Genomic DNA, 22,131 nt, shown 5'->3' with positions numbered 1-22,131 from the left:
CCCTTATGAGAGCTGATGTGCATCCTGGCTGCTCCACTTCTGATTCAGATCCCTACTAATGCTCCTGAGAGGGCAGCAGAGGATGTCCCAAGTACTTGGGTCCCTGAAACCCACATGAGAATGGCTTCTGTCTGCATCAGCCCAGGCCCTTGGGCCATTTGGGGCATGAACTAGCAGCTGGAAGATTTCTTTCTCTGTTTCTCCTTCTCTCTGCATAACTCTGCTTTTCAATTAAATGATGTAAATCTTAAAACAAAGATGGTTGGAATTTCAAAAAGACATAAACACTTTTTTTTTGACAGGCAGAGTGGACTGTGAGAGAGAGAGACAGAGAGAAAGGTCTTCCTTTGCCGTTGGTTCACCCCCCAATGGCTGCTGTGGCTGGCGTGCTGCGGCCGGCGCACCGTGCTGATCCGAAGCCAGGAGCCAGGTGCTTCTCCTGGTCTCCCATGTGGGTGCAGGGCCCAAGGACCTGGGCCATCCTCCACTGACATAAACACTTTTTAATTTGTTTAAATTTATGTAAAATTGAATTTTCAAAGTCCTGGACAATGTGGCAAGCTCAGCTCAGGCAGATGTTTATTTCTACAAACTTAACCCTCAAGTTCTCACAAAAGCAGGAGGGGATTAGATTTAAATCTTTGAGTTCTCTGGGGAAATAAAAGACAACTGAATCTAGTTGGGAAGGAATAACAGACCACAGATGGATTCTGTTCTCGTCACTTCAGAGTAGGTAAAGGTGAGATGTCTCTCTTACTCATTCTTCTTTCCTCCCTGGTCTGTGCATTGATAGCTTAAGAGAATATAGCCGAAAAACATTCTATGTGTCATGCCTGAGATGCAGGAGCAGTTCAAAAAATATTTAATGTATAAAAGGAGTTATTAAGGGGGAACATGAGAACAAAATGAGGACATGCATTTGACTGCCAGGCTCCCTGGAGCACAAACTGGCTGCCATATGGCCTCGAGCATTCTCATAAGGTTTTGTGGAACCTTTAGTGTGACTCCATTCTTGCTGTTTATCTTCCCCTCTGATTCCTCCAAGTCTTAGGACTTTTTCACAGAAGAGTAGATGACTGGAGAGTCCTGGGAGAGATACACAGAAATAAAGAACTGAGTGAACAAGAGAAGCAACACGGCAAAGAGATGCAAGATGGAGAACTTTCAAGGACTCTGGCTCACCTTGTTCTCCAGAAGAGCTCTTTTGATGTTTGCTGTGGAGGGGAAAAAAGTAGTACTGAGATCTTGGGTTCCCACTTAGATTTCACCCTCAGACTTTATGCTCCAGGGCATAGAACTGCTATGCTTAATGTGTGGAATTCCACTATCTTATTCTTCTGTAAAATCCCATCCCTAAATGTTGCTCGTTTTGAGGTTTCTTGAAGACGCATTCATCCTCCAAGCCCTCCACCAATATTAGTCACAATAAAGCCTTTCCTCTTTCTGATGAAATGTCCCACTTGTTACCGCCCACATGACTTTCTGTCCTTTTGACTTTTCTGACCATTGCAACATTCTGCCAGGGTTCACTTTCTTGTCATTCCTCTATGTTCTTCAGATAACTAACCAGGGGTGATTCACCCCACCAAATGGAAAGAAATTGCAGGCACAGATAAGAGATGACAGGCCCTGAGTCACATAGCAGTTAAGGTTTGGGGGATGCTCACTGATGATTTTCATTCTCTATTTTTTCCAGTTTTGCATAGTGGGCAGAATCTCCTTCCCTCCCCAGTTCCCAGGTGGAGGACACTGGAGGATCCACAAGCACATCCCCCAAATAGGAGCCAATTTGCTCATTTGATTAAGCTGGGAGAATCAGCTTTTTTTTTTTTTTCAGATCCATGGAAAATAAGTGCCAAACATGAAGGTTTCAAAAACAGAAGCAAGTTGAGGAAGGGAAAAGCATCTGACTAAGGTCCCTTCCCCACCAGGCATAGAAGGCTGTCCTGAGAGGGCTTCTACTGAAGAGAAGGGCTCAATTACAGAGGTAGAAATCTTCAGTCAGGTTTATTTAGGACCAAGCACACTAATTACAGAACAAGGACTCTTTGGAGACACTAGCTTTTGTTTTTGTTGTTTAAGATTACTTAAGAATAAATGGAAAGACTATGGGTCTGTAAGTCAGCAACTAGAGGGTTTGGAAGTTGAGTATCATGTGGAGACTACTGTACCCTTTGATTCTCTGGGATGTTCACAGAACAGAGAAGGAGAAGGAGAATGATAGGGTATTCAGCTACCCTGGGCACAACTCTGAGCAAGGCTAGCAGAGGACTCATTTTCAGAGGCTCAGAGGAGAGTGGCTGACCACTCTCTTGACCAGCAAATTTCCTGACCAGGAAATCAGCCCAGCAGCCACAAGACACGGGTTCCATCATAGCCAGCTGGGAGCACAGAACAAAGGCAAGCATTTGTGGTTGCATCTTCAAAGGCACTGGAGCAATAGCTAAAGGACATTGCTATAGAAACATTGGCTCAGTTCATGCAAAGCTGAATGTTAAACTAAAAGTTTTCTAGATTAGGTTGATTCTTTCAGTGACTCCTCCCATCTGATCCCCAAGACTACAGATCCTTTAAAAGATGCACTGCTGGGGCCAACATTGTGGCATAGTAGGTTAAGCTGCCGCCCATGACAGCAGTTTTCCATATGAGCATTGGTTCATGTTCTGGCAGCTCCACTTCTGATCCAGCTCCTGTTAATGCCCCTGGGAAAGCAGCAGAGGATAACACAAGGGTTTGGCCCCTGCCACCTATGTGGGAGATCTGAATGAAGCTTCTGGCCCCTGGCTTTGGCCTGGCTCAGAACCAACTGTTGATGGTCATCTCTCTTGGATCTATAGATTTCATATCAAGGGCAAGTGCATTGAAGCCGCCAAGGTACAAAATATGCCACTTTCCTGGGAAGATACATCTAACAAGAACTACTTTGCAGTTTCTCACCTGGACTGTGTGGCTGCTGGATGCTGCAGACTTGGGAATAAATCACATCCACACCTACAGAGTGCACTGCAGGGAGAAAACAATAGCTCACAGATATGCCTCGCCAAGTTCAAACCTCATACACATTTTCCAAGTCCCCTGCTTCATAAATGCATCCTTCCTGAGAACCCCAAAGTGATCCCAAGGCAATCATTGGCTTGTTGGAAATATTAGGAGTAATGAGGTTGTAGTATGAAGACCACCTATTGGTCTTTTCTTCTTCTCTCTCCCTGCTTCAACCCGAGACACAATCCCCAGTAGGAAGACTCACCATTGACATACACCGGCTGCTGCTCCTCTAAGGCTAGGAGTGGGCTGGGTGGGGTGCCCTCTTCAGGGTTTGGACTGGAAGCACCTCTGTGAGAATGTGAATTAGTGACATGATATTCTCCGGGGTTGTGAGTGACAACAGAGAGGGAAGAGTCTGGTGAGAAGGATGGTAGAAGCCAGGAAATCATAACTTTCTGCTTGGGTGTTTTAATGGCCCTTATGTAGACTATCTACTCCGATTCAGAAAATTTTTCTGTCTCTCATGTTTACCTCTTTGGAAAGCTATTAATGAGAGACTTATAAGTAATACTGCCACAGATGTGATTTTTTTCTCTTGCAAAACTTTTATAGAGTGTCACTTGCCTCTTTCTCATTACTTTATTTCTCTGCACTTTCTAATATTCTGTGTATGTCTTCCATCTCCTATAAGTCAGGGTGTGCCTTGGGAAAATAAACTATTCTATATGTATTTTCATTACTCTAAATATCTAACAAAAACTTACTCATATATTATAGGTCCTCAATAAATCCAATACTATATCCAAAAGATATTACCTAGAGTGATGTGGACCACACTAAGCCAGAAGTGGAGACATGAGTAAGTATTATAGAAAGATTCCATGTGACCAAATAGCCTTGATTCCTTTGTACAGGCAATAGTAGTAAGTAATTAAAACTGTGAATGGGGGCAGGGGATGACATTGTGCCACAGAAGGTTTAGCTGTGATTGCAATGCTGACATCCCATATTGGAGAGCTGATTCTGCCTTGCACCACATCCTGCTCCCTGCTAATGCACCTGGGAAAATAGTGGAAAATGGAACAAGAGCTTGGGCCCCCGCCACCCAAGAGGGAGATACAGATGTAGTTCCTAGTTACAGGCTTTGGCCTGGTTCGGCCTTGGCTGTTGTGGTCATTTGGTGAGTGAACCAGTAAATGGAAAATCTCTCTGTCATTCTGCCTTTCAAAAAAATAAGTAAGTCTTCAAAAAAAAATGTTAAACTGTGAATGGGAGAAGCCTTTAAAGTTGATATTTTGGCTGGGAAGAGTTTTTACCTGAATGCTTCAATGGCAGAACTTTCTCCTGAAAAGTAGATAAAGGGATATTTATTTCAGGGATAGTAACTTTAACTCTTAAAGCTTTTATATGACTTAACTATGTGTCACCAGCTGGTAAGAAATAGCATATAGAATAGTAATTAAATTATATTTTGTCCACTTTATATTTGTGCCACTATTAGTTATTATTTAAATAATACACCCCTAACCCCCACCCCCACACCACCGATTTGAAATTCCACTTCAAATGCAACCTTATGTACACTGATCACCATTTCTGGATCTTCTACTCTGTACTACTGTCTCTTTGTGGATGTACCTGCAATGCTATTTGAATTATTGTAAAATATAATATATTTCAATTGCTGATGGCTCTCATTATTTTTTATTTTTTTATTTTTTTAATTTTTTGACAGGCAGAGTGGACAGTGAGAGAGAGAGACAGAGAGAAAGGTCTTCCTTTTGCCGTTGGTTCACCCTCCAATGACCGCCGCGGCCGGCGCGCTGTGGCCGGTGCACCGCACTGATCCGATGGCAGTGGGGGTGCAGGGCCCAAGCACTTGGGCCATCCTCCACTGCACTCCCTGGCCACAGCAGAGAGCTGGCCTGGAAGAGGGGCAACCGGGACAGAATCCAGCATCCCAACCGGGACTAGAACCCCGTGTGCCAGCGCCACAAGGCGGAGGATTAGCCTAGTGAGCTGTGGCGCCGGCCTCATTTTGTTTTACTACTCTTCTATTTTAGACTTTACTTGACCATTCTGAATTTTTATGTGTTGTAATATTTGTAACACTTGGTCAATAGCAGAGGCCTCGGGGTTAGGCTTGATACTGACATACATAAGGTCCACTAGGCTATCCTCTTGTTCTATGTAGCTCTGCAGGGAGCTATAGAAGGAGAATCACATAATATCAGGAAAGAAGACCACATAGATGGATATTGGGATACCCTGGCTCAAGAAATCAATACCTCTTGTCACACCCCTAAGTGTGTGAATACAGCCTCCAGAGGTGAGCACTACAAGGGAATTCCACTGTCAGGAGTCACAGTACTTTAGTAATGCCCCCACTTTTGTTTCCCATCAACCATTTACAATCCTGGTCAGAATCTCTCCAGTTTACCAACCATGAAAAATGCTGCTGCTAACACAACCAATATTCCAACTATATTTGGTTCCCCAGAAAACCATGATACAAGGTTAATCTAAGTTTAGTTTCCTAAGGAGAAAGTGAAACTCTATAATTAGCTTGTTCAGTCTTCCAGAAAAAGAAGTAAGATTTAGAATTTTCTACCACGCCAAATTGTCATTCAAACATAAGACAAGGGATAGACATTTAATAACACAAATGAAGTCAGTGTCTGAGTCTTTCGCAATTCCCTCTTGAAGAAAGTATTTTTGAAATGAGCTTTATCTACTTTGGAAGTACTCTTGAATAATAAAAAAATTGTTAATATGTTAGTTCACAAAGAAAACTTCAAAAAATATTCAAAAGGTAGATATACTTTTATCACAATGGAATATATCATTTGTCAAAGTACGAGAAATCTAGATATGCCTAATACTTAAAAGCTTAAGGGAAATAAAGTGAGCGTGAATAAGCATATAAGCGTAAGGGAATAAATTGAATGAATGTGAATGAGCAAAGGAAGAAGGAGATAAAGTACTATTTTTTGTGGTTACTGAGTCCCCTTGTTCAATGAACTAATTATAGTAGCAAGAGTAAATAGGGGCCAGCATTGTGGCGCAGTAGGTTAATCCTCTGCCTGCGGCACGGACATCCCATATGGGCGCCGGTTCTCGTCCTGGCTGCTCCTCTTCCAGTCCACCTCTCTGCTGTGGCCTGGAAAGGCAGTAGAAGATGTCCCAAGTCCTTGGGCCCCTGAACCCATATGGGAGACCTGGAAGAAGCTCCTGGCTCCTGGCTTCAGATCGGCGCAGCTCCGGCCGTTGCGGCCATTTGGGGAATGAACCAACAGAAGGAAGACCTTTCTCTCTGTCTCTCCCTCTCACTGTCTATAACTCTACCTCTCAAATGAATAAATAAAATCTTTAAAAAAAAGAGTAAATAAATTGCTAAATAAACATCTTAGGACTAAACAAGTAACATTGAAGACCTATATAAATAAAATCTTAAAATACTGTGTCTCAAAATCTACTTAAAAGAAACAAAAAGACATAGAGTTATAGGAAAAGTCCACATTATCAAGATGTCAATTTTTCTGTAATATATATATTTATGAGATAATGAAAATATCTTCTTAAGAGAAACTGATTATATTGTTTGTAGAAAAAAAATGAATAATTAACAATATCCAGAAAATTTCTTGAAAAAATAGCTCAGTCACGTTGGAAAGCAATCCTGATGTAAGAAAAAAAAAAAGACAGACAGGGGGAGAGAGAGGGAGAGAGAAAGGGAGGGAGGGAGGGAGAAGGAGAGAGAGAGAGAGAATCAAAACAAGGTGTGAATAGCATCTGTAAGTGTCCTGAGGGCAGGAGCTCTGCTCCCCAGGGAGTCCCCTGTGACGTCTGCTCCCTATGAAGTTGAGACGTGCCACCCTCCCTGCATGTGGGTATGTTCACCAACCTGGACACTCTCCAAATCCCATTATTTAGGGGTTTTATGGAAATTCCATTACGTGTGTATCCTCATCTAAATCACTGACCATTTGTGATTAGCTTGATTCCCTCCTCAGAGCTCCTGGGATGGGGTTGAAAGTGCCAACTTTCTAATCAGAGTGGTTAGTCTTCCTGGCAACCAGCCAGAATCCTGAATCAGTGCCCAGGCCCAAAACCGTCTTGTTAGCATACATTAGCATAAAAAGACATTCTCATCACACAGAGAATTGCAAAGGTTTTAGGAGCTCTGTGTCAGGAATGAGAGACTAAGTATTATAGCAAAAAATGATTCCATTATCCATCCGTTACTCAAGAAGTTCCAAGTGTTTTAGTAGCTCTTGTGCTTAGAATCAGGGACAAAGACCAAATATACATATTTTTACTGTATCATATTATATTATAAAAGTACCATGTTGCTGAGAAAAAGATTCATTAAATAAATGATAGAGCTATATGATAAATATCAGCTACCTGACAAAAAAATTAGATTAGAATAAAAAAATTTTATTCAAGGGCCTGCGCCATGGCTCACTTGGTTAATCCTCTGCCTGCGGCGCCAGCATCCCATATGGGTGTCGGTTCTAGTCCCTGTTGCTCCTCTTCCAGTCCAGCTCTCTGCTGTAGCCTGGGAGGGCAATGGAGGATAGCCCGGGTGCTTGGGTCCCCTGCACCCATGTGGGAGACCAGGAAGAAGCACCTGGCTCCTGGCTTTGCATTGGCATAGCTCCAGCCATGGCAGCCATTTGGGGGTGAACCAATGGAAGGAAGACCTTTCTCTCTGTCTCTCTGTCTCTCTCAACTGTCTATAACTCTACCTGTCAAATAAAAAAAAATTTATTCAAAAACGTTTTTGGATGGATCTAAAATTTAGTCAAATATGAAACAATATAATTTTGAAGAAAATATGAGGGATGGGATTTTTTGTCATTTAAATGGGAAAGATTTTTCCAAGTTACAAAATCCAAAATCCATAAAAGAAAAGAAAAAGATTGTTTTTGTTAGATCATCCAATTAATGTATTGTAGTTTATATAATGTTTAGTTACTGTATCATCTTTTGATGGATTAATTTGTTCCCAACTAAGTTGTCTATTTGAAACAAAAATAGGTGCCTTATATAAAGTCACTACAAAATAGGCTGTTAATTCCAGAATCTGAACCTCGAAACCATGTCCAGAAATAGTCACCCTGGTTTTATTAGGAAATTTAGGGAAAATAGCTTTGTGTGGGACTGTGAGTGTAACTACAACCAGTGAGAAGAACGTTGTGATTGAAGGTGCAGTCTGATAAGGGCCTCCCACTTGTTCCTATCTTCCTGTCATGCAGTGCCTTGAGAGGTGACTGTGTCACTCCTCAGTAAAAAAGTAGTGACTGCTTCTCCTACTTGCATTGCAGTATGACCATGTCACTTAATTTGGCCAATGGTACAATAATAAAAATGACTCAGTAGTAAGCTTAAAAGGTGGTTTTATGTCAAAGCTTGCCCACCCGTGGGCACTGTTATGTACTGAATGTTTGCGTAATGAGAATTCATATATTTGGAGATAGGTGCTTTTATCAAGTTTAAGAGATTAAATTTAAATGAGGCTCTGAGCACGAGGCCCTGATATAAGAGGATTAGTGTCTTTATCAGAAGAGAATTCAGTCTTTTTCACTATATCTGCACAGGGAGGAGTAGTGTGAACACAGAGTAGGATGGCAGCTGCTTACAACTTCAGAGAAGAAGCTTCAGAATGAAGCCACCGCTATTCTTATCTAGGACTTCCAGCCTCCAGATCTGTGAGAAAAGTCATTTCTGGTGTTTAAGACACCCAGCCAGCAGTATTTCTTAATGGTGACCCAAGCAGACCAATATAGGCACCCGTGCTGCCTTCTGTGGGTCTAGAAGAGTTGAAGATAGCTTAGGTATGCTACGGGGTAGAGCTAAGGTAACTTTATTTTCTTATTATGTGGATGAGGAGACAGAGCAGGGTTGGATGTCAACTCCACACATAGACGGTCCTGGAAGGTCATCTCATCCCTGAAAGAGTAGGTTGGTGGTGAGGCAGGATGTTCTCGGAAGGACTGAGGGCCTGGAAAGGTATTTTGGGAATAGAGCGGTAGAGAGGGATCCAGTTTGTGCAATATCCTATCTCCTTCATCTTAGGTGGCTTAAAAACCAGAACTTCCATTGGATGACTTGGAAATACTGGCCTGAATATTTACTATATAGGAAAAAAATCAACTGATAAGTTTCTAAAATTCCTTTCACTTGATGGTAGGCAGTAACTCTAAGGAAGCATTTAATGAGACCCTAATAGTTTACACTGGGATTCTGATGTATCCCATAATTGTCCTGTATCTGATAAAGTAAATACCACTTTACTGAAATAGGTGAAATTTATGTGAGGAGACAGGAGTTTGAAGCTTTACAGGCAGGCAGATATGGATTCGGGTCTTGCTCTGCCCTCTGCTGGCCACGTAAGCATGGCAAACTATTTGACATTGTTTTGATAATATGGATAAAAACACAAACTTATCTTTTTATAGTTATAGGTAACATAGGTAAGCTTACCATGCATAATAGGTTCAATAATTTGGTCACTAGGAAATGTTTTTGAATGATAGATACTAGCAGAGATCAGAATGACAAACCACTTAGAAAAATTCCCTAAGTCTTTCATTTTAGAAACATGCTACTGAGTCATGTTAAATTATCAAAACCACAACCATTTTCAGGAAGGTGTTGGTTACTAAAGGCAGATGACTTTACACTTCCAGTAATTATTGATGAAGAATTTTTTTTCTTCATCAATTTTGAACCACCCATCTCTGAAGGACTAGAAATGCTGGGGGGAAATCTTTTAAAAGTTTGTTTAAGGGCATTGACAGGGTAATAAAAAGAAGCTTGGAAGAAGCTTCTGGCTTTGGATCAACCCAGCTCCAGCTGTTGCCATTTGGGGAGTAAACCAGTGGAAGGAAGACCTCTCTTTCTCTCTCTCTCTCTCTCTCTCTCTCTCTTTCTCTCTCTCTTTGCCTTTCCCTCTCTGTAACTCTAGCTTTTAAATAAATAAATAAACCTTTTGAAAAAAGAAAGTAATTGATAAAAGGTATTTCAGATTCATAATAACACTTGCTTTTGGAGTATGAGACAACTTGTAAATTATAAGTAATTATTTATATAAATAAATTATATAAAATAGAATTTCAACCTCCTTTTAAATATGCCTCTGGAAAAGCAAATGATACTTTTTGTTTTGATGCTGAATTTACTGCAAAAATGACTAAAGATTCTCCTGGCTTACCAGCCCACGCGAATGCTCATCAACTCTTCAAAGGATTCAGATTTGTTGCAACGTCTATTGCAGAAAAATATAAAATCACTCCTATCACAAGTGTAAATGTATTGCCAATCATTCAGATACATGTAAATGCTGCATAATTTTCATGATATGAATTAAAAGAGGATATTTGTGTTGGCTCCTACTCCATTTGCAAGCAATGCATACATAAAACAAAGACATGGAATTTGTAGTGAAGATCATTGACAAAAGTAAGTGAGATCCCTTAGAAGAAATTGAGATTCTGATGCACTTTATAGTGTTGTCCATACAATATCCAAACATTACTACTTTAAAGGATGTCTTTGATGATAGATAGATATTTTTACCTTGCTACAGATTTATTGTAAAGACCAGAGCTATTGGATCATTTTCTCAAACAAAAATGTTTCTCAGAATAGGAGGCTAGTGAATTACTCTAGGTAATAACTAAGACAGTTAACAGTTTTCATTGTCAAGGAGTTGTTATTCGTGATCTTAAACCTAGTAACATTCGATACATGGATGAATATGCCAATGCAGATTTCATTGAGATCTGTGATTTTAGGTTTGCAAAACAACTTAAGGACAAAATGAACTTCTCTTAACTCCATGCTGCAATGCATACTTTGTACAATTGATGTCCAAAAGGTTCTAACAACTTCTCTGCACACTAACTACTAAAATTCCTTTCAAATGAAGTTATTTTAATATTATTTTCTGTTTCATAAGATAATGGTTTGGGGAATCATTTTCAACCATCAAGATGCATATATAATAGTGTAATGCTAAATAATGTCAGTATTTTTAACATCAGATTCTGAAGGATGTTTAGTGAATATAAGTGAATTACTTGTGTGTGCTAGGTGTACGGTTTGCTGTATATTTTATTTTGCTTAGTTAGAGAAAGAGAGTTGATTACTGAGTATACAGTTTAGTCTAGAAGACTTGTAGCTTTGATAATTAATAAAAGAAGCTATACATATTCTCTTTTAAAAAAAAATGTCCAACTATATAGAGGTCATGATGCTGCGAGGAAATCCAGGCCACAGTGAAATGCCTTCTTCTTTCCTCTCTTTCTCCTTCTCCTTTACCTTTCCCCTTCCCCTCCTATTCTTTCTCCTCCTCCTCTTTTATTGCAAATGAAAGCTATATCAGTAATGGACAAATTCATAACAAAAAAGGGAAAACAAAACAAATAGCAGACACCAACCTGATATCTTGCGTGAACAGGAATAAAACAGCAAAGCAACAGCGGCGAAACCAAGGGCACCGAACAGTCCCCCAGCCACTCTGACTGTGAGGAGTTTTCCTCCATAGCCACCAGGCCCTGAGGGAAGAATCCAGTGTTTCAGCCTCAGGGGGTAAAAGTCTTGGGCCCTGGAGTCCTTAAACACCAGGTGGGAACGGTAGACAAATGTTCATCCAAGAAGTCATTTAAATATAATTTGTAGTTGTCAGGTTAAGGGAGAGGACAGAAGAGGCTAGATACTAAGATCGGCCTTCCTCTCCCCCCACACAGAGCAGAGAATACCCAGGACATCTCCTGTCTTTTGAAAACCCAACATGATACCAATAAACACCGGTGGGACAGAGCCATTGATGACAAAATTCTGTATCCAGGTATCATCAACCCCACCTGAGATGGAGAGTGACACCACTTCACTGCGCTGGGCCCCCAGGCCATTGTCAGCCTCACAGGAGTAGTTTCCAGAATGTGCTGCTGTCAGGGAGAGGTTGAAGGCGACTCCTCCTCCAGTGGGGGCTGAGCTGTTTCCCAAGGTGACGTCCTTGTGATAAAACCGGTACAGGATTGGGGGAGACCCTCTCAGGGCCTCACAGTGCAGCTCTACCACGTCTCCCACCATAGCCTGGGCTCCAGGGGCTCCGAGAGTGAAGAGAGGTCGGGACACTGGAACTGACAGATAAGAGGGTGGGGGTGGGGGGGCTGTCAGAGAGGATTTGTGAGACTGCAATAGACTCCCAGACTCCCACATCAGGGTCTCAGTAAAGGGTCTGGCTCTTGGGTCATTATGTATTCTTTCTATTAACTTAACTAGAAAAACCAGAGGAAATTGTCTCAATATTGTATTTAGAAATTTGGGGAGAAATGGCTAGTATTGTGGCACAGGGGTTTAAACCACTGCCTGCAATACCAGCATCCCATGTTGTACTGGTCCACTTCCTATCTAGGTTCCTGCTAATGTGCCTAGGAAAGTAGTGGATTATGGTCCAAGTACTTGGGCTTCTGCTACCCACATGGGAGACCTAGATGGAGTTCCAGGCTTCTGGCTTCAGCCTGACAAAGTCCTGGCTTTTGTGGCCATTTAGGGAGTGAATCAGTGAATGGAAGATTCTCTCTCTCTCTCTTTCTCTGGCTCTCCTTTTTTCTGTGTAACTCTGCAACTCTGCCTTTCAAAAAATGCACACATCTTTTTAAATGAAGAAATTTAGGGGATAGCATTTCTGGTGTACTGTCTGAAGATATAATCATTTGTTGATTTCATCTTATTCTTTTATTTGCACAAATATAGCTGTCTTTATATTTCTTCAGAAAAAAGAATATGTGAGTAGTTAGACTTCCAAGGGTCACCCATCTTCAAATTGCTGTGGTTCTCCACTGCACTGTTCTAAGACATCCTGGAGTTTCCCCAGGTCTCGAGGGTACTATGACATTAATTTTGGAATTTCTAGCTAAGGTAAATGAGAGCATAACTCACTGTGTACAAGGATATTCACCACCTTGCTCTGGACGGCGCCATGACCATTGCTGGCTCTACAATAGTATTCACCAGAATCACGCCCCTTCACGGATGGGATCTCCAGCTCTGCCGACAGAGAACGCTGGGTCTTCCTTCCCAGACTGGTTTCTGGGTCCTCTCTGTGCCAGGAAAATGTGATGTTCCCTGTGCCCTTAGCCACCGAGCAGAGAAGGACCAGCTTTCCTCCTTCAATCACCCGTCCCCCAGTGGCCTGGATCTCTAAGCTCACATTGGAGACAGGGATTCCTGGATGGATATAAGATAAAATGTGAGAAGCCTTACTATGGGACATCCTAGGAACACAAGGGTAGATTGATTCTACTCTTTCTTGCAAGGAGTAGGAACTTGGGGATTGTTATGTGTGCATTGTAAATATTCCTAAAGAGATGGGTATCCTGACCACTATCCTTGAAGAATGTGGATACAGGCGCTTGTATGTCCTAACCCTGATCCTGGATGATTTATCGGGTAGTGATAATTAGAGAATTTATGATGATTCATTCAGTAAATGAGATGGGAAGCTTTTAAATTGGCTTAGGCATATCACTGTGCAGACAGGTGCATTCTGTACAAAACAAAGAGGGACACCAGTACAACAGTCCTCCTCTATAAAAGGCATTTCTTCCCATTACAATTCCAATAACAATTCCCATATCATTCAATTGCAAGGTTTAACCAAATCGCAACCACTCCTCTGGTCACTCCAGTTCTTTCTGATCTCTGCTTCCTCTGACATTTCACAGGCTGTAGCACAACTCTGCCTACTAATAAGGCAATTTGTGTTGGGATCCCTGCATGTGAGCCCCATGGAACATCACTGGGGGTAGACACCTTATCCTCTGGAGTACCCAACACACAACACACCATTAGTGGTCAGTGAAGGCTTGGTCAAGGACTATTGGTTGACTAATAAAGAAGGGAAGACTTGTAGGGAGCTTAGTCCATTTTGGATTTTTATGAAGAGAAATGCCATGAGTATTTTGAAGTTTCTCCAGCTCACTTCTCACTTTCTACAAGGACAGGAGTTGTGCAAAGAAACAAAAAGATTAGCAGTCTAAGCTGAAGCCTCAGCATTATTTTCTGTTTGCCAGGCTCAGCCCCACTTTCACTTACTCTGCACGTGAATCTGGGATTGGAGGCTCTGTTTTCTGATTCTGGGAGTCACTGTCTCTGCCTCACACATGTAGGACCCGGAGTCTTCACTCCACACAGCAGGAATCTGGAGCTCTGCGGAGCTACTCCAGCCTGACCACAGGGTCTGGTGATCTCTGAAGATGCAGAAATGGAGCTGGACATGTAACTTTTGTGGAGGTAGCTGGGTCTTACAGGTCAAGGTCACTGGGCTACCCTCCAAGGGCAGGGAAGAGCTGGCTGTCAGCACAGGTCGTGGAAAAAGCTCTAGAACAGTCCCCAAAGCAGTGAGATTCAGTATTTCTGTGGAAAAGTACCTGGTGGGAAGCAACTGCAGCCAACAAGACATGAATGACCAGACACATATCACCCATCACATCTTCCTGGCACATTCAAACCACCAGACTCTAGCCCATATTTAGTCTGTGGGCAGCTTTCCCTTACCAAGTACCCACCCTGCTCTGCTACCAATCTCCTGCCCAGCTCAGTTCCTGTGATAGTGAAGATTTTACCTTGAACTTTGATTTCCACTGTTTTTGAAGTGTGTTTATTTCTCCGCCATGTTGTTAAAGTAGCACTACAGTAATAATTGCCACTGTCGCTCAAAGCTGCACTGTAGATAGAGAAGCTTGAAACATGTTTTAAAGAAAGTACTTTTATTCCATTCTTGTAGTAAGTCATAGTCTTTATTTTTGAGTCATCTTTTCCCTTGCATTTCAGAAGAATGTTATCTCCTTCAAAGACAGAAGAGGGCACCATGAGGGTCAGCCAGTCTGCAAAAGAAGGAGGAACACTGGATTTTCCAATTTTTCAGAGACTCCAGATTTCTAACCTTTTCCCTTGTTCTTGGGCAGTAGGATTGTGTCAAACGTGGCCTCTACATCTGTAGACAAGATGGAAATACCAACCCCTGCTTTAATTACTCAGGGTTGCATCCCATTCTTCCTGTTTTAACTCAACCTTCTATCACAGAATGTCCTCTCCAGGGGTTGCTCTCCTTATATTTGCCATAAATTCTCCAGTTTCTGCCCTGTCACTTTATTTGTTTGTGATGCCAGACTATGTTCTGTGTTTGTGATGTCTTCAGTATCTTTTAGGATTTCAGTTCAAGATTTTGACCTTAAGGTGAGGCACCACGTTTTATCACAAATAAAAATTTTTCCTTCCTGATATTTGTTATACAATGACTGCTAGAATTTGGATGTGTACAGCACAAAAGCAGAGGTCAATGAAATATGAAATGTAATCTCTTATAAATGACCACTGCAGAATCAGAGCCAAAATACCAGGGAGGGCTCCTGAAATTCGGAATTGTCACTTTTTTAAAAAAAAAAAATCATTTATTGTAAAGCTAGGATGAGAGAGCAAGAGAAAGAGAGAGATCTTCCAACCATTGGTTCACTCCAAAATGGCTGTAATGGCTGGGGCTGGGAAAGGTGGAAGCCAGGAGCCTGGAACTCCATCAGGGTCTCCCACATAGGTAGCAGGAGTCACCACCATGTCCCACTGCTTTTCCAGGTGTATTATCAAGGAGCTGGGTTGGAGCAGAGCAGTGAAACTTGAACTGGCACTCCTATAAGGTATACCAGGGTTGTAGATGGCAACTTAACCCTCTGTACCTTGGTGCCACCCCATGGAACTACCAATTTTGAAAAAGTATATGTTTTATTACTGGCTGGTTCAAAAAGACCAGAATTACCTACTCAATACTGGTGGGTGATCTTTTCATAAACTAATTTAGAAGACTAGAAATCGGTTGCAGTAACAATTAGCTTGAGATTGCTTTCTTTCCTTTATAGGTGGAAACTATCCCATGGGAACTCTGTCTTGAAACTTTCAATTAAACCAATTTTTTAAACTGACACATGATCATTGTAGATATTTATGGGGGCCTGATATTCTACTTTGATATATGTACATTTTATGCCATGATCTAATGAGGATAACAAGCACATCCATCACCTCAAACACTCATCATTTCTTCACAAATTCCTGGGGAGAAATGCTGTTGAGCGCAGGAGGGAAGCATTCTGAGGCATGGCTGTAGATGCTGTTGGAAAGATCATGAGGGTCATGGGTGGCCTCACGGTGAGCTTGAGCTGGTTGATTGATTCACAGTCTCAGACTCCGTGCTAAGGGGCAGAACACTCCAAGAATGAACCACAAGTGAAGAGTAGTTGGAACTAGATGGTGCTGAGTCCATGAGAGACCACCCCAAGTGGGAGCAGCAGGGAGAACTGACTGAAACCCAGAGAGGAAGTCCCTGAAGAGAAGGATATGGAGCTTGGAGGCCCCAAAGTAATAATGCAGATAGAGTGATCCATCACCAAGAGTTGCTGATTGATTTTAGTTTTCAGAATGTTTGACCTAGTGTTTGATATCCAGCTCACATTGCTTTGAATCTAAATCTGATACTTTTTAGTTGTGTAGTCTTAGAGAAAGCAGTTTACCTCTCTACCTTGGTTTTCTCACCTAGGAAGTAGAAGAGTGAAGAATATTGGCTTCTCCTTGGGCTATTGTAAGGATGCTTATCTATGAGATAAGCACTGTGCTTATACAGATGGGCCACTCAGTGAGATGTGAATATTCACAGCCTTGAAGGAGAATGTCTGCTGCAGAAGCTAATGATGGCTGGGGGAAATTAAGAGGTCATTATGACTGCACTTTAAGAGCAACCAAAATAATGGAGTTCAAGTCTGAGATGGTGTGGGCTTGGGAGGATGTCTCAAAGGAAGGGATGGAAGTGATTTGGAGATAAAATTTCTGAGTGATGTCATAGAGAACGAAAGTAAGTTGGTCCATACCTATCAGGGAACCCACGAAGACTTAGAATGGGGTTTGTTAAGGATTTTCTGTGGGGTCCGGTGCTGTGGCACAGTAGGCTAGGCCTCCATCTGCAGTGTCAGTGTCCCATATGGGGACTGGTTGGTGTCCTTGCTGCTCCTTTTCTTCGTTTTATTTTTTAAAAGATTTTATTTATTTATCTGAGAGGTAGAGTTACAGACAGTGAGAGGGAGAGACAGAGAGAAAGGTATTCTATCCGTTGGCTCACTCCCCAAATGGCCGCAAAGCCAGAGCTGCGCCGATCCAAAGCCAGGAGCCAGGTGCTTCTTCCTGGTCTCCCATGCAGGTGCAGGGGCCCAAGGACTTGGGCCATCTTCTACTGCTTTCCCATGCCACAGCAGAGAGCTGGATCCGAAGAGGAGCAGCCAGGACTAGAACTGGGACCCATATGGGATTCCGGCACCGCAGGTGGAGGATTAACCTACTGAGCCACAGCACCGGCCCCCTGGCTGCTCCTTTTCTGATCAAACTCTCTGCTATGGGCTGGGAAAGAAGTGGGAGATGGTTCAAGGTCTTGGGCCCCTGCACCTACATGGAAGACCCAGAAGAAGCTCCTGGCTCCTAGCTTCGGATAGGCTGAGCTCCTGCCATTGCAGCCATCTGGGGAGTGAGCTGTGGATGGAAGACCTTTCTCTCTGTCTCTCCCTCTGTCTGTACCTCTATCTCTCAAATAAATAAATGGAATCTTTTAAAAAAAAAAGAGTTCACTCTGGTCACTCTGATGCCCACTGCCTGGTAGTTTGGAACCCTCAGCTGCAGTGTGGCTGGCTGTATGCTGGCAGTCACTGCAGGGCAGCCACGAAGACTCTATCCTGTGATACAGTATATCTTAGTGGAGTGAAAGGAGACAGAAGTCCTGGAGAAGCAGGGCGATGAAGCCATAATGCTTCATCTTCAGGGCATTCCAGATCCTCTAGCAACCAGGACAGATGGAAAGGAAACAAGCAGTCACAATAGGCTGAGAACGGTTGTTCCTACAGAAGTGCCCAATAGGATCTTGCTGATCCTCAGATAGTATGGAAGAGAATTGCACTAGGCAGGTGTGTGTCCGGGATGAGGGGGTTGGGCGATGGAATGGAGTCAGGAAGAAGGTTAGATTGTGAACAGAGAAGCCCTTAGGTAGAAAAATGTAATAAACCACAAAGATTTAACTAGGAGTAAGATATCTATACATCTGAAGAGGTTTTTTTTTTCCTCACAAGAGTACCAGTGAAAAATGTTTTCACTAGAGCTATATGGCAAATGCAAAAGGCAAATAATATTTCTCAGAGGTTTGTCCTGTGAGGGGAAGTTTCTAAGTGGTGAACCCAATGCACGGGTGTGGTTAGAAGGAGTAAATGAGGAAGAAGACATCCTGAGAGGCTAGATGCAAAGAAAGACATCTCAGCTGCTATGCCAAGTAGCATTTTCACACTGCGCAAGGGAGTGGGAGTCTCACCAGGCCAGAGAAATTTTACTGGAGACAAGGCTAGGGTTCAGAGGCCAAGTGACTGCCCAGCTTACAGAGCAGGTAAACAGCAAAGCCATGATTTGAATCTGGGCTGTGAGGCTGTGTAACTCCTACTCTTTTCACTATATGATGCCAAACTACGTTGTCTTTTATTCTTTGCTGAATGGAGCACTTAATATTCTAAAGAACATGCAGCATTCTGAGAAAGGGAAAGCAAAAGAAAGAAAGAAAGAAAGAAAGAAAGAAAGAAAGAAAGAAAGAAAGAAAGAAAGAAAGAAAGAAAGAAAGAAAGAAAGAAGGAAGGAAGGAAGGAAGGAAGGAAGGAAGGAAGGAAGGAAGGAAGGAAGGAAGGAAGGAAGGAAAGAGGAGAGGAGAGGAGAGGAGAGGAGAGGAGAGGAGAGGAGAGGAGAGGAGAGGAGAGGAGAGGGAAGGGAAGGGAAGGGAAGGGAAGGGAAGGGAAGGGAAGGGAAGGGAAGGGAAGGGAAGGAAAAGAAAAGAAAAAAGTCATTGCCCTTTTTCTGAACAGTTGGGATGACTCACCTCCAGGAGCCTCCCAATGTCACACTAAGACTGAGTAACAGCACTATTTCTACTCATGGTCAAAAACCACATGACTGTTAATGAAGGCTTCCTCATATTTAAACATAGGAAGTGGAGTTGGGTAAATTACAGAGTTGGGCTCACACACCTTATGTGAGACAGAATGAATACACAAGAGGAAACTTGCTCTTGAACAAGCTATAGGCAGGACCTCTGTAGGTATCCCTGGGCATCCTGATTCATTCAAGCTTGAACAGTGATCTGCTTGTCCCAACACATTTGCTTAGAGCCCAGAGTCCCCTCGACTTGGCAGTTGGCATCAGATGGGCAAGGGAACAATTCTCCCTTGCTTTAGTCTGGAATCACATGGAAATTCTGTATATAGAATAAAGTATTTTTCTCATTGGCTTCCTTTACTGAGCACAGTTTTAAACCAAAAAGAGTGAAATCTGCTTTAGATATGAAATGGTTTAAAAGTTAACACCAGTAATGAGGCCAGTGCTGTGGCATAGTGGGTAAAGCCGCCACCTGCAGTGCCCACATCCCATATGGGTGCCGGTTCAAGACCTGGCTGCTCCATTTCTGATCCAGCTCTCTGCTATGACCTGGGAAAGCAGTATAAGATGGCCCAAGTCCTTGGGCCCCTGCACCCGCATGGGAGACCTAGAAGAAGCACCTGGCTCTTGGCTTCAGATCAGTATAGCTCCAGTCAGTGTGGCCAAATGGGGAGTGAACCAGCAGAATGGAAGGCCTCTCTCTCTCTCTCTCTGCCTCTCCTCTTTCTGTAACTCTGACTTTCAAATAAATAAATAAATGTAACCCCATTAAAACAAATTCAGAATTAAATAATGGATCAAGAACAGGGGTTGGCCAAGCATGCCTAAGAGCCAGTCCATGTTCTATTTGGTCAACTAAGTGTAATTGGAATACAGCTGGCCAGACCCAGCAGCACTCCTGAGGTTGGGAGAGCTGAGTAGTGATGGAGGGATCTGAAAAGCCTGGCTATCTGTTCGCTGACTGATTCCTGATGAAGAGCTGAGATGCAGTGATGACATATGCTGATTCAACCACACATAAGTTTTCAGTTCCAAGGTTTTCCTCTATGAATAACTTGCCAGAGTTTGAAGACATTCCATATTCAGACAATATTAAGAAGTCATATTAATATAGACAGGAAGGACAGTCTCTCCAAATCATTCTACCCAGCCTTCATGCCCTTTTTCAGATGTAATTCCTCCCACTCCCCACCTTACATCTGTTTCCTTAATAAAGAGGCAAGCACCTGGGTCTTCCAGAAGGCTGAGCAGAGCCTGTTTCACCCAAGCGTGGAGGCTGTGTGACCTCAGAGCACCAGCCCAGGGGACCAGTGACATATGGACATCTGCAGCAGCCTGTGCTGGCTGGGTGACTGATAGACCAGAGAATAAAATACAAAGACAAAGGGAGCTCACCTGCCTGTTCACTGGCTGGAGCTGTGAGGGGATCAAAAGCCAGAGGTTAGCACTGAGCATTTTCTTTTACATGTAGACATTGACCTTTCTCTGATAATTAGCTCAAAAATTTCTTTCCACTATTCCCTCCTTTCTATTCCCCTAACCTCTTAGCACCAACAATTCAATCTCCCTCAAACATACTAACACTCATTCCTTGTACCAGTTGCAAACCCATGCCCTGAGCAAGAGATTGCCAGGAACAAGTCCAGTAGCTAGCTGGATGTTGGATATTTAATGCTTCTCTCCTTTATTTAATTTCCCTTCCTCTTTCCAATCCTCCTCTCTCGTGCCCAGATTTTACCAGGAGTAGATGCACTGCTGCATGGCAGTGCATTCCTGGGTCACACTGGGTTCATCAGAGCTGAATCACTCTAAGTTAATCCTTGAGCTATATTTGACCTTGGAGCCCTTTCATTCCAATAGGTAGTATTCATTTAGTGTCTGCTGGACACAAAGAAAGGGATCTTGCTCCCTCGCCGTAGCCCTCATCTCCCTCATGGCCCAAAACTGAACAGAGCAAAGGGAACAAAGGATCTCAATGCATCTTCCGAACCCAAGTCAAAGTTTGAACAATAACTTTTCATGGAGGTGAGGGAAAGTCATGATTAACAAATGAATGGTGAAGTGACCTGTCTGGAACATAAAGGATTAGGACGAGTTGTGATCTGATTTTTCTCCAGTCCATTAATTGCTTTGCATCAGCCTGAGCAGGAATCAAGAGACCTGTGCATTCCCACTGGTCCCCATGTTCTGTTAAGGCCTCGGACCTGCCAAGAACTGGGGACCTCCTCCTGCTGCTGCCTGAGTTCTAGCTGAAATGATCAAGACTCACCAAAGATGACCAGCAATGCCCACAGCAGCATGAGGACCAGTTGCAGCTCTATGAGATGTTCTCTCTGCCACCAGTTGGGAAGCCTGTGGGACAAAAGTGGACAGAAGCGTTTTTTTCTGAATAAATTTTGTATAATTAGCAAAAAGGGAAGTGAAAAAGGTCTGCAATGCTTAACCACTTACTTCTGTCCTATTAGTCACTTACTTTTGTCCTGTTAAGTGCTAACAGAATTAGAGATAATTCTCTACATGCTAGAAAAACTTCACATCTTGGCTAATGATGACAGTTCACACTGATATTTCATTTCTTCCTGTGTCAGTTCTAAGAACCTTGTGCTCAGCAAGTCCTTTAAGCCTGAAGTTAGCCCCATCTCCTTGACATAATTGGGGAACCAGTGTCCTTTTTCTTTTTTACGGATGTAACAAAATATCTCAGATTGAGTCATTTATGAACACTAAAATATTGCTAGTAGTTCTGGAGGCTGGGACTCCAAGATCAAGGCACCAGTGGATTGCATGTCTGGTAAGGGTTTGTTCCCTCTCTGTGTTCTCATGTGGTGGAAGGAGAAACAGGCTTCCTCCTGCCTCTTTTTTTTTTTTTTGGCCAGGCAGAGCTAGACAGTGAGAGAGGGAGAAACAGAGAGAAAGGTCTTCCTTCCGTTGGTTCACCCCGCAAATGGCCGCAATGGCCTACGCGCTGCAGTGATCCGAAGCCAGGAACCAGATGCTTCCTCTTGGTCTCCTGTGTGGGTGCAGGGGCCCAAGCACTTGGGCCATCCTCCACTGCCTTTCCGGGCCACAGCAGAGAGCTGCACTGGAAGAGGAGCAACCGGGACAGAATCCGGCGCCCTGACCAGGACT

At 42.9% G+C, this 22,131-nt stretch overlaps 1 protein-coding gene across 8 annotated transcripts; it reads right to left on the bottom strand.

Moving 5' to 3' along the window:
* Window positions 1-846: 846 nt before the first annotated feature.
* On the bottom strand, window positions 847-21,391 carry FCRL2 (Fc receptor like 2). 8 transcript variants are annotated; one of them, XR_016210524.1, is made up of 12 exons: window positions 21,272-21,391; window positions 20,398-20,418; window positions 14,625-14,885; window positions 14,095-14,379; window positions 12,940-13,227; window positions 11,859-12,137; window positions 11,433-11,549; window positions 4,302-4,329; window positions 3,248-3,400; window positions 2,938-3,003; window positions 1,183-1,214; window positions 847-1,086 (listed from the first exon to the last, which is right to left on the bottom strand). XR_016210524.1 is itself a non-coding variant. In XM_051858501.2 (12 exons), exons 1-12 carry the CDS (start codon window positions 21,300-21,302, stop codon window positions 1,048-1,050), a joined length of 1,533 nt encoding a protein of 510 aa, XP_051714461.1. In that variant the 5' UTR covers window positions 21,303-21,391; the 3' UTR covers window positions 847-1,047. The 8 variants fall into 8 exon arrangements, 7 of the variants coding, with proteins under 7 accessions (XP_051714461.1, XP_089155895.1, XP_089155896.1 ...); XM_051858501.2 differs by having other exon boundaries at window positions 3,248-3,333; XM_089299769.1 differs by having other exon boundaries at window positions 3,248-3,333; window positions 14,095-14,443; window positions 21,272-21,340.
* Window positions 21,392-22,131: the final 740 nt, after the last annotated feature.

Source organism: Oryctolagus cuniculus, chromosome 7 (genome assembly GCF_051225735.1).
Source record: "Oryctolagus cuniculus isolate XC-2025 breed Fujian yellow rabbit chromosome 7, ASM5122573v1, whole genome shotgun sequence".
In the NCBI taxonomy this organism is placed as follows: Eukaryota; Metazoa; Chordata; class Mammalia; order Lagomorpha; family Leporidae; genus Oryctolagus; species Oryctolagus cuniculus.
Note: the sequence above shows the minus strand (reverse complement) of the source record. Positions and strands in the feature narration are given on the sequence as shown.